Genomic DNA, 13,525 nt, shown 5'->3' on the forward strand with positions numbered 1-13,525 from the left:
CGCGTCTGAATTGAAATTTTTCATAATTTTACCAAGAATGAACTACATAATTCATTAATTATGATTTATCAGAATTGTCTATTTTAACAAAGATTTTTTTGCCATGGTTGGAAAACAAACAAAAATTCTGTGAAATCTTTAAAGATGTTGTGTCATAAAACATATTCTGTTACTGTTTTTTGCATGACTTCATGCATTTTCATGAATAAACGTGAATAATAATATTGCATTTTTTGTTTACAAATAAGAATATTCATGAATATTTCATGAATTTTATTCATTCATGAACATTCCTGAAAAATTTTTACAAATCATTCATGAACAGTTCATGAAGATCCAATGAACTTATTATTTGACAATTCTTGAAATGATGAATCTTCATGAATATGACTCTTCATGAATATTCATGAAAAAAAATATTCATGAATATTCATCAATTTTCTTTCATGAATAAAAATTCATGATTTGAAAATGTCCAATAATAAGTTCATAGGATCTTCATGAACATTTCATGAATAAAATTCATGAAAAATTCAAGGAAAATCATGAATTATTCAATTAGTCCATGATCATCTCCCAGGGGTAAAATTAAAAAAAATAGTTCACGGTGACCTACTTTTAAGTTAACGTTGTTCTAGGACCCAAGATGCATCAAATCAAAGGTCTTAAAGTGTCCAAAATATGCCTCCAAATCAATTTGAAAACGAAAGCCCGTAAAATTTAAAAAGAAGGTCACGGTGACCTACTTTTGTGTTAACATGATGTGAAGTCCTAAGATGCATCAACTTACAAGATTTGATGATCCTAGTCTTTATAGTAAGCAAAATAACAATGTTTTTATTAATTTTAAATTTTGGTCAGCTTTGAAGTGACCTTGAGACCATGCCCTTTGCCCCAGGGTCATGCCTTGAACAATTTTTAATCTTCAACATATCCTGACCCTTGTATGTAAGTTTGGTGAATATCTGCCTGGTGGTTCTGGAGAAGAGGATGTTTTAAGAACCGGTACTTTTGGATTTATTTTCCTGATTATATCCCCTTGTTTTAGGATCCCGCCCTTATTTTAGTATAAATGGTAGCCCTTGGGCCAAAGATACCCCAAGACAAATTTGATTGACCAAGGGGTTCTTGAGTTATGGCCCATATTCTAAAAAGTTTACGCACACCGTACACCGCACGACGCACACCGCACAAATTGCCATAGCATTAGCTCTTTGAGCCTTTGGCCTAGAAGAGCTAAAAAATTGGAAAGTGTGTTTGGTGATCACTAAATTTTTGCAACACCCTATTTTTTGAGGTAGACATTACATCTTTGTACAAAATATTGAAAAATCATGGTTACTTCTCTGAGTAATCTACTCAAGAATGATGCACTCATTTTCTTGTATACTAAAGCGAAAACTTTTAAGTTCTCCCAAATGAAAAGTGAATTATTGGAAACTTGTCAATGTCAGGTTTCTTGAAGGTGGATTTTGGTAAAAAAAAATTCCAAGTCTGACTTCAATACAAGTCTACAACAAGGGGCCCATGGGCCACATCGCTCACTTTAGCACATTGGCTAGGAAAAAAGAACAAATCAGTTTAGTATTGAAAGGTTAAAGGTGCGTGGACACAGATTTGAAGTTAATATTTTCTGTATAATATCACGAATTATATATTTGAATAGCATTTCACACAAAAATATATTTAAAACATTAATTCATCTTAAAGTTATTGAAACTTCAAATTTTTGGATGGGTTTGATTGACACATCCTTGCACTCTCACAAATTTTACTTTTATTCTTAATACTTAGGAAAAATGGCCATCTTGTAGTGTATGAATGAAAAATATTAAAACTTTAATCCAGAAAAATAATTATATTCAGAGTAGAAAAATTAGAAAGAAAAACCCCTTCACAAGTATTGTCACTCCGCGCTATTATAAGTATTGTGTGCAAAGTTTAGCAAATTGATCGCACCCGTGTTACAACGCACTTTGAAAAATTACGCACTTTGAAAAAAATTTTCAAAGGTGCGTTAAAATTTGGGACCAAGCTAACGCACTTTGAAAAAAATATTTTTTTTTCAAAGTGCGTTAATATCGACCATATTAACGCACTTTGAAAAAAAATGTAAAGATTGATCAATATTCCTTCAAATAATCGGTATGATAAAAAACAGATAATTTTTTCATGATAAAGTCACAGTAGGACCTGAGATTGACGTTTTAAATATTTAAGGTTTTGATAAAATTAAAGGGAAAATTAAAGGGTCTTGAAAAAAAGAGTGACGATTGTTTAAGTTCATTAATTCTTTTCTTCTTTGTTTTTAATTCTAGTCTTTGATAAGTAGATGTAAAGGTGTATAGGGGGCACTAACAGAGGACAGCTTCAAGCAACTTAGCATTTATCATAATAAAAAGGGGCCAATTTGATTGTTTAAAACTATGAAAATTCTTTCTCTCTCATACGTTTTACTGTACTTAAAATTTCTTGTTTTTATCTGTTTTAATTAACTCATTTATTATTGAAAGTTTTCAACGTCATACCTGTTAGGTAAATACATAATTATATGAATGCTTTGAGTATAGCATAGACATCGAGACTGGGCAAAGGGCCAGGGGAGGGGATGGGGGCTAAGCCCCCCACTTATTTTGGAAAGGTATATACATCGTATAATCATTGAAAATGCAGCGTACCCTTTTTAGGTTTATTGCTCCCCTCCCCCATTTGTTACCGACACCTATGTATTGGAAAGATAAAGATTTGGACTGAGGATTCTTATACCCGTCTCCTCCTCTTTTCGACAGGAGTAAATCAAATCATTTTTGAGGTTAGGGTTAGGCTTAGTTTTTTGAAAGATAAATAAGCAAAATAACAAATAAAATCTTTCCATGACTAAAATATGATTTTTTTTCAAAGTGCGTTAAGTGTCTCCATGGTAAATTATATTGATGTAGAATCTTAACGCACTTTGAAAAATTTTTTCAAAGTGCGTTGAGTTGGTCCCAAATTTAACGCATTTTGAAAAAATTTTTCAAAGTGCGTTGATATTGTCCCAATTTTAACGCACTTTGAAAAATTTTTTCAAAGTGCGTAATTTTTTCAAAGTGCGTTGCCACACACCCGTGAAACGTACACAGTTTTTGGGAGTTGATTATATCAACTCTCCTTAATCAGTGGGTCAGAAAATGAAAATGACAAACAGCCGCCAAGGAAAATGGGCATTGCGAATAAGAAAATAGTTCCGCATTAAACTTAGTTTAAAGAAATTATAATTCTTGACAATAGTCAACATGCAATTGTTCTGTGTTCTATTTTAGTCTGTCATTTTAATTTCTTCATATATAAGCATCTTTCACCTTAATAATCATACCGAATCCGATATGTATTCATACATCGTGCATGTAATCCCCTCCTAACAAAGCGTCTGCAGTATGATGAGAAAACATGATGGTATTCTGGTGAATATTTAACAAAACAAAAACAGTTTTGCTACAGTAATTTTAGACAATAAAGCAATTGGTTTAATAATCAGATGTACTGTAAAATTTAAAGGCAAATTGGAATGCAGAAAACAAACCTAAGATGTCTAGGCTAGCTGTTTTGTTTACGAATATGTGTGCACCTGTTTGTTACCGACACCTATATATTGGAAAGATAAAGATTTGGACTGAGGAATCTTATGCCCGTCTCCTCCTCTTTTCGACAGGAGTAAATCAAATCATTTTTGAGGTTAGGGTTAGGCTTAGTTTTTTGAAAGATAAGTAAGCAAAATAACAAATAAAATCTTTCCATGACTAAAATATGATTTTTTTTTCAAAGTGCGTTAAGTGTCTCCATGGTGAATTATATTGATGTAGAATCTTAACGCACTTTGAAAAATTTTTTCAAAGTGCGTTGAGTTGGTCCCAAATTTAACGCATTTTGAAAAATTTTTTCACAGTGCGTTGATATTGTCCCAATTTTAACGCACTTTGAAAATTTTTTTCAAAGTGCGTAATTTTTTCAAAGTGCGTTGCCACACACCCGTGAAACGTACACAGTTTTTGGGAGTTGATTATATCAACTCTCCTTAATCAGTGGGTCAGAAAATGAAAATGACAAACAGCCGCCAAGGAAAATGGGCATTGCGAATAAGAAAATAGTTCCGCATTAAACTTAGTTTAAAGAAATTATAATTCTTGACAATAGTCAACATGCAATTGTTCTGTGTTCTACTTTAGTCTGTCATTTTAATTTCTTCATATATAAGCATCTTTCACCTTAATAATCATACCGAATCCGATATGTATTCATACATCGTGCATGTAATCCCCTCCTAACAAAGCGTCTGCAGTATGATGAGAAAACATGATGGTATTCTGGTGAATATTTAACAAAACAAAAACAGTTTTGCTACAGTAATTTTAGACAATAAAGCAATTGGTTTAATAATCAGATGTACTGTAAAATTTAAAGGCAAATTGGAATGCAGAGAACAAACCTAAGATGTCTAGGCTAGCTGTTTTGTTTACGAATATGTGTGCACCTGACTCAGGCTAACTGATAACTCAGCGGGCATTGTGTGCTTGCGAATTTCTAATATGTGTATAAAGCCCTAGATAAGATCTCGATCCCCACTGCTGCAGATATGACCTACAGTACTGCATGGATAAATATAACTTCTCTCCTTTTACTTTTGTGTTCGGAATGATAGTAAATGAACATGATTGATTTTTTATATGCGTAATTTATGAAGCTTGCTAATTTTTTTAAGGAAAATTGTACAATCATACAGTACAGTGAATGAGTCAATAATTAACATGATAAGATGACTGTTTGACTGAGCAAGATTAAGAGTGGAACCAGATTTGCAAATTTGCAAATTGTCGGGACATTGAGTATTTTAATATCAATTCTCTGTAATTATCAAACAATATCAATAATGCTTGGCCACGCTACATTTTCAATTTCTATGAAACTTTTTGTGTGTACTCACATTGTCACATCATTAATGGTTTTAAATTTTTTTATTTTGAAAAATGTCTTGTTGCCATGGTAACAGCACCTATTGTTTCCCCTGTAAATTCTTCCTAAATTTGACCAAAAAACGTGATTTTGTAGGTTTTACTGAATAAAAATGAGCTTAAAAGAAACAAGAGAATGGGAAAATCTACGTTTGTTTCAAAACTACCATTATTCCTCTCTAGTATAACAACATAATTTTTTAAAAACTGTAATTCTACATAATGGCTTAACAACGCTTAGCTTTGGGGATTTTGGCATTTTGCCAAATTGAGAAAATTACCATTTTAGACCCTTTTTCAAAGCGATTTTTTAATACTTTGCACACTGATTTGAAATTCAGGAAACAGTGCATTGTATAGATGGTACATAAGTTAGTTTAAACACATTAAAATATTTATGGGACACTTAAATATTTTTTTTAAAAAGCTGATGAAAAATTACCCAAAAATCTGCAAAATTTCCGTATTTCAAGGAACATATGCACATTTCATTAAGTTCATATAGAAAAGAAACGTTCCTTTCTACCTGTTTTGATGTCATTTACAGTAAAATTAGTCCATATCTAGGAGAGGTGTCATGTAAGAATATTCAGATCTCATTTCCAAGAGCATTAATACATGTAAATCTGTTCTTAGATAGGAGAACTGTGAACACCTGCACAAAATGCCCTCCCCCCCTTTCCGTAAAATTGACAGTTTTGAAGTACATGTAGACTAACCAGGGCATGTTTCAAGTTTCCTGAAACTATCCCCCTAGATTGAAAATAATATGAAATAAAATTTTCCCTATCCATTCTCTATTACTATGGAAACAGGAATGCAAGATTTGTTACCATGGAGACAGGAATACCAGATTTTTAACCAAAATGGCTGCGTTTAACGTAACAATATTCCCAAAACTACACTTATTTACTCTTTTATAAAACCTGTGTAATGAGTTAAATGTGAATGTGAACTAAATTTTTTGGCATCTTAAATTTGCATCTTTATGATGTTGCAAAAATATAATGCATTTTGTAATGCTATGTCAAATAATTGCAAAACCTTGTGGCTTTTACCTTTTCAAGATTTGGCCAAACTTGAAAAATTCTGAAATGAAACTAAAACAAGCAGGACATTCATAATATTTTACTCATTTCAACTTGTTACTTTGTATAATTTTTTATTTAATTCATGGGCAACTGCAAACCACAGATACTTTGAATGAAGTAAAAAATTTACCCCCCCCCCCTTCTGATTTTTTCTTTTAAAACTTATGAAACACGGCTTTAAACTTGAGAAAAATTATATTGGTTTAAAAAAAATCACATCCTCTTCGGTAAGTTATCTTGGATTTAATCATAACTAGAACTGTCCAAACGGGACAAAATACCCCCGCTGGGTTTTTCAAAAGTAAGTTTTTCCATGATAAAAATGTGTATCACACATTATGAAATTTTTCTCCTGGTGATCTTAAACTTCCCCAAATGACCTTGGGTCAAGGTCATGACACACCCTAACGTCATAGGCAATCTCTGTGTGAAATGAGAACCTACCAACTTTATCCATAAGAAAGATAAGGACCGGACACAAATTATAAAATTTTTCTTCCAGTGACCTTGAAGTTCCCCAATTGACCTTGGGTCAAGGTCATGACACACCCTTAGATCATGGGCAATCTTTGTGTGGAGTAGTAGATTTTAATGTCCCTCCATAAGAAAGATATGGACCAGACATGTTTGCACAGACAGACGGACGGACGGACAGCTAGACAGCTAGACAGACAGACGGACAAGGTGATTCCTATATACCCCCCCAAACTTCATTTGCGGGGGGTATAAATATCCAACAATGGAAAACTTTAAACATAGTGTTTGGCATATAATCAACAATTAGGTGTGCAATGGATCTTTTGTATTCTGTAAAGTCAGTTGAAACAATGCCCCCCCCCCCCCCACCATGAGACACTGTCCCCCACAAGTATCATTTTAAGGAAGTTCTTCCTTTCATTTTACTAGGTTCCTGCCAACATCTCATCACACCAACTATATCAATCTCCTTTCTTTTTTTTCATGTACAAGTGTAAATATAAATTCTGAAAACAAGAGAACTTTTTGCTTTTTTTATTTTTTATATATGCAACATTTAGAGTACATGTATTCTCAACTACAGTACATATCATTAGAATTACGTGACAAATTCTACTGTTTCTGCTGCTCTGAAAATCTTGTCTCTGATTTTTCAATTTTAGAGTTTTTGTTGGTCAGGCATGTACCAGTAATGACCTACATTGACAACACTGATAATTAGTTAATGAGAATTATGCTGAGTTGAGTTTTTTGGCAAGGTACTGGATAAAGCTTGATAAGTTCTAAAACATATTGTTATACAGCATAAGATTTGAGGATGCCATCACATAATATGATAAACATGTTCCTATTACTGTATATTTGAACTTTGACATCTCAAACACCGATATCTTGAAGACAGTGGGTACAAGTATGTTGGAGTAGGTTGGAATTCAGCTTTCACTTGCCTGGTTTCAAACCTAAAATATGGCATCCCTTCTCAACCTGCAATGGTAAATAATTCCTGCACTTTCCAATATACACTGATTTCAAGCTAATTAAATGTGTATGTAATCCTTTAGAAAGTTGTTTTCTTTATTCTAGTACATGTATAATAATTCTTCTGTTACTGGATAGGTATTAAATTTTGTTTAAAAAAAAAAGAAATATGCAAGGTTTAAATTTAGATATAAAACTGAAATATATTTTTTAACAATCTAAGGAGAGATGATACAAACAAACTTTTGTCAAAGAATTTGAAAATAACAACTGGGGTCATGTTTAAATCAGTAAAATTAATAACTTTCTTCCAGTACTTTTTAATTTTTAATTCATATTTGCATAAAAATGGAATTTGAAGTGAAAAATATTTGTATAGATTAATAAGCATAGTTTCAAGAGGGCAGACTTTTGAACATCACAGAAGGTGTACAATTTCTTAATATTCTAGAATTTATTAATAGCATCATTAATTTGCAATTAAATTATGCCAAAAAATATATACCAATCCAGGCATCCATTTTTTGTTTGTATCATTTGTCCTTAATTTACTTTCATATTTGAATGGTTACCTTGAAAAGAACAAAATCTAGGCTGTCCACTTTCATGCAGAATGCACTTGAACTTCAGTCATGGCCTATTTGGTCCTGTTTTGGTTTACTGGTCTTACCTTTTCTTTATTCATCTTATATGGTAAATCCTTTGATGAAAAAATGATGAAAATAATTATTTTCCTAGGAACATGATCAAAAGGAAAATTCAGTTCATTCATACACAGACATGTTCATGTGTGTGATCATCTTACCAGTAGTGAATATTTGCCTGAGTATCAAATAAAAGGAAGCACACCTTAATTTTAGCCGCAGCCTCATCCACTTACTTTATGAATATTGGAATACGAGAATTAATACGATTAATACACAAATACTTGATTTAAAATCCCAGCTTAAAAACAAAGAAAATACTAACGAAATGGAACATATAAACAATCTATTAAGTGCAATCCCAAACTTTATGAAGAAGAAGGAAGCCGATAAGGAATCAACAAAAGCATTCAAGGACAATAAAAAATCCCAGTAATTGTTATCTACACCCCCCCCCCCCCTTATATAATGGACGAATTGTAGCGAGGACCTACATACCTTCACGTTTCGTCTGAACGAATTTCATCATAAAACTACAATGAACTTTTGAACATTCTATAGAAATTATCTTTGTTTATATTAATACATGTTAATTATTTTAATGTAATTTTATGAACAATTATTGTCCTCCATAAAATAGGACTATTCAGAAGTAGAAATTTATGAAACCTAACTATATTTTATATTATCCCAACATTTATAGGAAATGTAATCTAATGTCCACTTGTATAATTTTACGTACTCTATATACATGTACAAACCCTCCGTATTTTTTTCCATTGTGACGTCACAGTCTACCAAAACAGCTTGATGATGTAACAGAAGAATAACAATCCACACAATTTATGGACGATTTTATTAATCATAAAACAATAATGTTATCTACTGACTAAATCTTAAGTCAGAAAAACTTTAGAGGAAACGTAAATTGATTATATCTTGTATAAAGTACCATTGTTATGAAAGTCCGCATATGTAAGAAACACTCCGCATTTTATTTTGTATATAGCAACGTCATCCGCATTTTTTGTATATATAGCAACGTCATCCGCATTTTTTACTTCAGTAGATAAATTTACATGCTTACTTGTTCTGATGACGACCGTCACAGGTCGAAACCGGTCAACAAAATAAATTTACTGCTGCATTCTCACGAAGTGTTGGTGATCTGTTTTATACTTTTAAGTTTATAACTTTAGTTACAGACCCTATTGAATACCTTTCGGTATCCACACGTGAGAATCTTCCGCAATTTTAACCTCAAGGTGTTGGTCTCCAGCTTTTCTTTGTTTTGTATCAAATAATTTGTTTAGAATATTATAAAACATAGTCAGTGTGTATAAAACAAATATGCTATTTGAAAAGATTATTATTATTCACACAAAATTGAACTATAGATTATACAGTACCGGTACTTCACAGGCAAATAAAAGAGTCTATATAAACAAAAATAACTCAATATTTCCAGTGCATTCTTAACCTAGATCTATTTTGTCAATACATATAGTACAGTTTTGGATATATATATAATAAATTTAAAGTTGAAAATGTAGAAGCTATTAAATAAAATAATGACATCAAAACAAACATGCTGTTTTCCTATTTTCTGCTTATGAACATCACATGACCATATTTTGCTGATATATAGAATACTATTTTAAAAAACTTACTAGCTACTTTATGCTTGTGCTCACACATTATAAACCTTTGATGCACTTTTTTTTTATAGAAACAAACTTGCTCTAGTTAAATATTTTAACAACACAATTCTGTAAAATATATGCCTAATGCCAATAAAGAATTGAAATAATAGGATAACTGACTGAAAACTGACAGAGGTGGAAATTTATATTATAAAGATAAATAATGCTCACTTAAAAGTCTCTCTCAGCACATCATAAAAAGTAAACCTACTGAACATAATACTGAATGGCACAGATTTTATACAATCTCTATATAGACATTTATATTTCGGGGAAGGGGGGGGGGTTCAGCTGTATCAGCAAGTGATGTTTGTATGCTTCAAATTCATTTTTATCAATAAAAATAATTAATTCATTGGTCAGAAAGTCAAACTGTCAAAAGGTATAGCAGGGACCTATATACTAACGGGATTGGCAACTCTAGTACTGAACTGTGAAAATCTGCTGAAATCTCGCACGTCACGAGATCCTGCGAGATCGGTCTATTTTCAAAGTTTGTACTGCTGGTCTTACTGGTCAGCTTGTCAAGTAGATTCAGTCTCTCGGATCGATTTTCTTTCGACATTCGGTAACACTTCTTCCTCAGGTTGGCCACAATGAATCCCGATATGTAGAACAGAATTGTTTGGTCATTGGTAGAAATCTGATATGATAGTTCCTCGGACACTTTCTTGTTTTCCTTCAGAAGGCCTCCAAGAATTTCACTAGGTATCTCGAGAATGTAGTCCTGAAGGAAGTTTATAATGTCTTCTCTCTTTTCTTCACATCCTTTTTCACTGAATAGATTAACACATTCACTTTGAACACAGGAAGACAGTCTCAACTCATGGATCCTTGAGAAGAAGAGCTCCCTTTCACTGGAATCGCACAACGAGAGACTGAAGATGTCTTTGAGTTTGTTAAGGAAAAATGCATCCAGGAAGTCTGTGTCGCTGCAAAATCTAGCCAACACCTCCATGCGATTGTCCCCGAACAACTTGTACATTGGATTGTTGCACATCTTCTCAAGTGTTTTCTTACTAGCCTCGGAACAAATCTTCTCGAAGTCCACTAATGTTGCGGCAGCAGGTGATCTGTGGTCTTCTTTAGCCTTCTGGGTTACTCGATGATCACTTGCTGTAAGAAATATAAGAAATATAAGAATTAATTATATGTTACACATAAAATTGTTTTTTTTTTAAGCTTAGATACTAGATACTTAGATACACTAGAATACTGAATCAGTTAAGTCTTTTGAAACAACATGTTTTATAATAATTTGATTAATTTTTGTTAAAAGACAACAAAAATCATATTTTAAAAAAGTCAAATGTGTACATACCTTTTGTTCTGCTTTTTTTGTGCTGTTTGGTCATATGCCCCCGAAATCCTGAAATGGATTTCAAAATCTTCTTGCAGTCTGGGCACTGGTAACTTGGAACCTCAGGTGGGCATTAGTTCTCTGCTGAATCTTTATCCTCATGGTCTGTGTAGTCACCTAAAAGTTCATCTAAATCAATGTCATTGTCCCAAGACAGAAAATCTTCTTTACTACACATGGTGCTCGAATATTTCGTTCACATAAAATGATGAAATGGTTGCAGATCAACCACCCCCCTATAATGTTTGTACACCGTGTGCTCCTCATTATTTTTTTAACATGCTTAAAACAACAACAGGTACCACACGAGCGCTTGATAAACACACAGGCAAGCCCCTGATCACCTTGATCGTCCCCTAGTACTAGCGCTATCAAAACTACTTTGATTAATTCATTAATAATTAGTAACTGGGTACAATCAACATAATTAAATCGTTGTCTGTAACAACAAACCAGAATTTCTTCGCTTTTGGTCAAATTAGAGGTCAATTACCTATCTATCGAACCATTAAACCGCATTGTTGATAGAGGGCGGAGCCCTCTCACGGGCCCCTCCCTATAGGTAACACGTATGTATATGAAAAATAAAAGAAATCTATTGTAAACTATATGTCAATTACAATACCTATGGAACTGAGATTCTTGTCGCCAATATGGCGTCCTGTAAAATGGCGTCGTTCTGATTCACGCGCAAATTCTCGTTGTTGATGAGACTTTCATAAAAGTGAAAACCATTTAATCCAAGGATAATTAGTAGTAATGGTTTTTTACTTAAAATCAAATCCATCTTCCAACTTTCGATTTAGACGTTTAGATTTATTTATAGTTCGCGCTTCACAAGTATAACGGCATTTGATTGGTTAAATTTCCCTACAGGCGGCGCTGTCGTCTGCACTATTGAGGAGCGGATCTATATGTGGCGCCTTTCACTAGGCTGTAGAAGGAAAATAATCCTTATTTATTTGTTAATAAAATTTAATAATAACGAATGTCTTCAGGATTATTGTCAATACATACCAAGCTAGAAATATAGTATTTTTTTTTTTAGACATACTGTACAATTTTTTTGAACAGGTAAATATGTTTTAAAAGTTATATTTAAAATTTAATACCCTGTGAAAAGTCTAAATATAGGGACTCAATAAATGTGTGGAATATTTTTAAAAAAATTTTTTAGGTATCCAAATTGTTTATGAATATCTACTTGTACATAGATATATAAATATTTAGCAGATGGAAGTCTGAGTCTCATTTTTGTTGTGATTTTTAAAATTCAATATTTTAATTTTATGAAGTTTTTCAAATGACAAAATTTTAGTATCTTAAATATAATAATCAAAACAAAAATCTTAATGGATATATAAAATTATATATGAATTTTAAAAATATAGAAAAGATTTTTTTTAGACAATTGGAATTACATATATACTGTAAAGTCTAAAATTAGGAAAAACTAAGTTAGACAATGTATGATGTACAGTCTGGAGAGGTAGTTGTTCAGTCTGCATGTATCAGTAAATGCATGTAAATAGTTATATGACTTCAATGTTGCAGTGCATGCTGTTAATGTAATACACATCAAGCATATCAATATAGTTTTCTATCCTAATAAATGTGCTTTAAAACTTTTAAAAACATGAAGCAAATATTCAGAATTTTTGTTTGACATCAATAAAGATAAATATTCAATTCAAACTTCTCAGAAGTGTACCCTACTATTCACAAGTTTTGGTTTTGAAACTATATGATTAACCAAGTTTTTTTTCTTCAGATAATTAAAAAGTATAACTGTTTTCAAAACGATTGTGTTAATGTTAGATTTAGAAAATTCGAAAGACTATTTAAATCAGATTTGTTTTAACAAAATCAGCCAAAAAAAAAAAAAAAAAAAAAACCTGAAAAGTGAAATATACCTAATAAATGTCCCTAATCATGAATCCGTTGCAAATTTTTTTTCTCATAAAAGTTGTGATGCTGTTATATTTTCAACCTTGACTTCGTGATAGTAACACAGTCAAATTTGGTCTGATGATGAGATTCATCCAGGAAGTAGACCATCTGTCTGTATTTTAGGTCATCTGAGTTCGTCTTCTGATCTGGTCTTGACAATAGATATATTGTTCTTACTTAAGATGACGTAATAACGATGATAATGTAATGGGAGTAACAACAGTTGAGAAATGACTTGAGGTTTCCAGATCAGTGTTGTTAAATAAGCATATGAATTAAAAGTAGTGAAAGACAAAGAAATGATGCTCAGAAAAGTTTATGAGTTGATTATTGT

General features: G+C 32.1%; 1 protein-coding gene across 1 annotated transcript; it reads right to left on the minus strand.

Moving 5' to 3' along the window:
* Positions 1-9,896: 9,896 nt before the first annotated feature.
* On the minus strand, positions 9,897-11,327 carry LOC134253994 (uncharacterized). The gene is made up of 2 exons (XM_062736568.1): positions 11,203-11,327; positions 9,897-10,997 (listed from the first exon to the last, which is right to left on the minus strand). Exons 1-2 carry the CDS (start codon positions 11,234-11,236, stop codon positions 10,249-10,251), a joined length of 783 nt encoding a protein of 260 aa, XP_062592552.1. The 5' UTR covers positions 11,237-11,327; the 3' UTR covers positions 9,897-10,248.
* Between the last annotated feature and the right edge of the window lie 2,198 nt (positions 11,328-13,525).

The sequence above is a fragment of the Saccostrea cucullata genome, unplaced genomic scaffold, assembly GCF_032062105.1.
Source record: "Saccostrea cucullata isolate Sc308-1 unplaced genomic scaffold, CSIRO_AGI_Scuc_v1 ctg2202, whole genome shotgun sequence".
In the NCBI taxonomy this organism is placed as follows: Eukaryota; Metazoa; Mollusca; class Bivalvia; order Ostreida; family Ostreidae; genus Saccostrea; species Saccostrea cuccullata.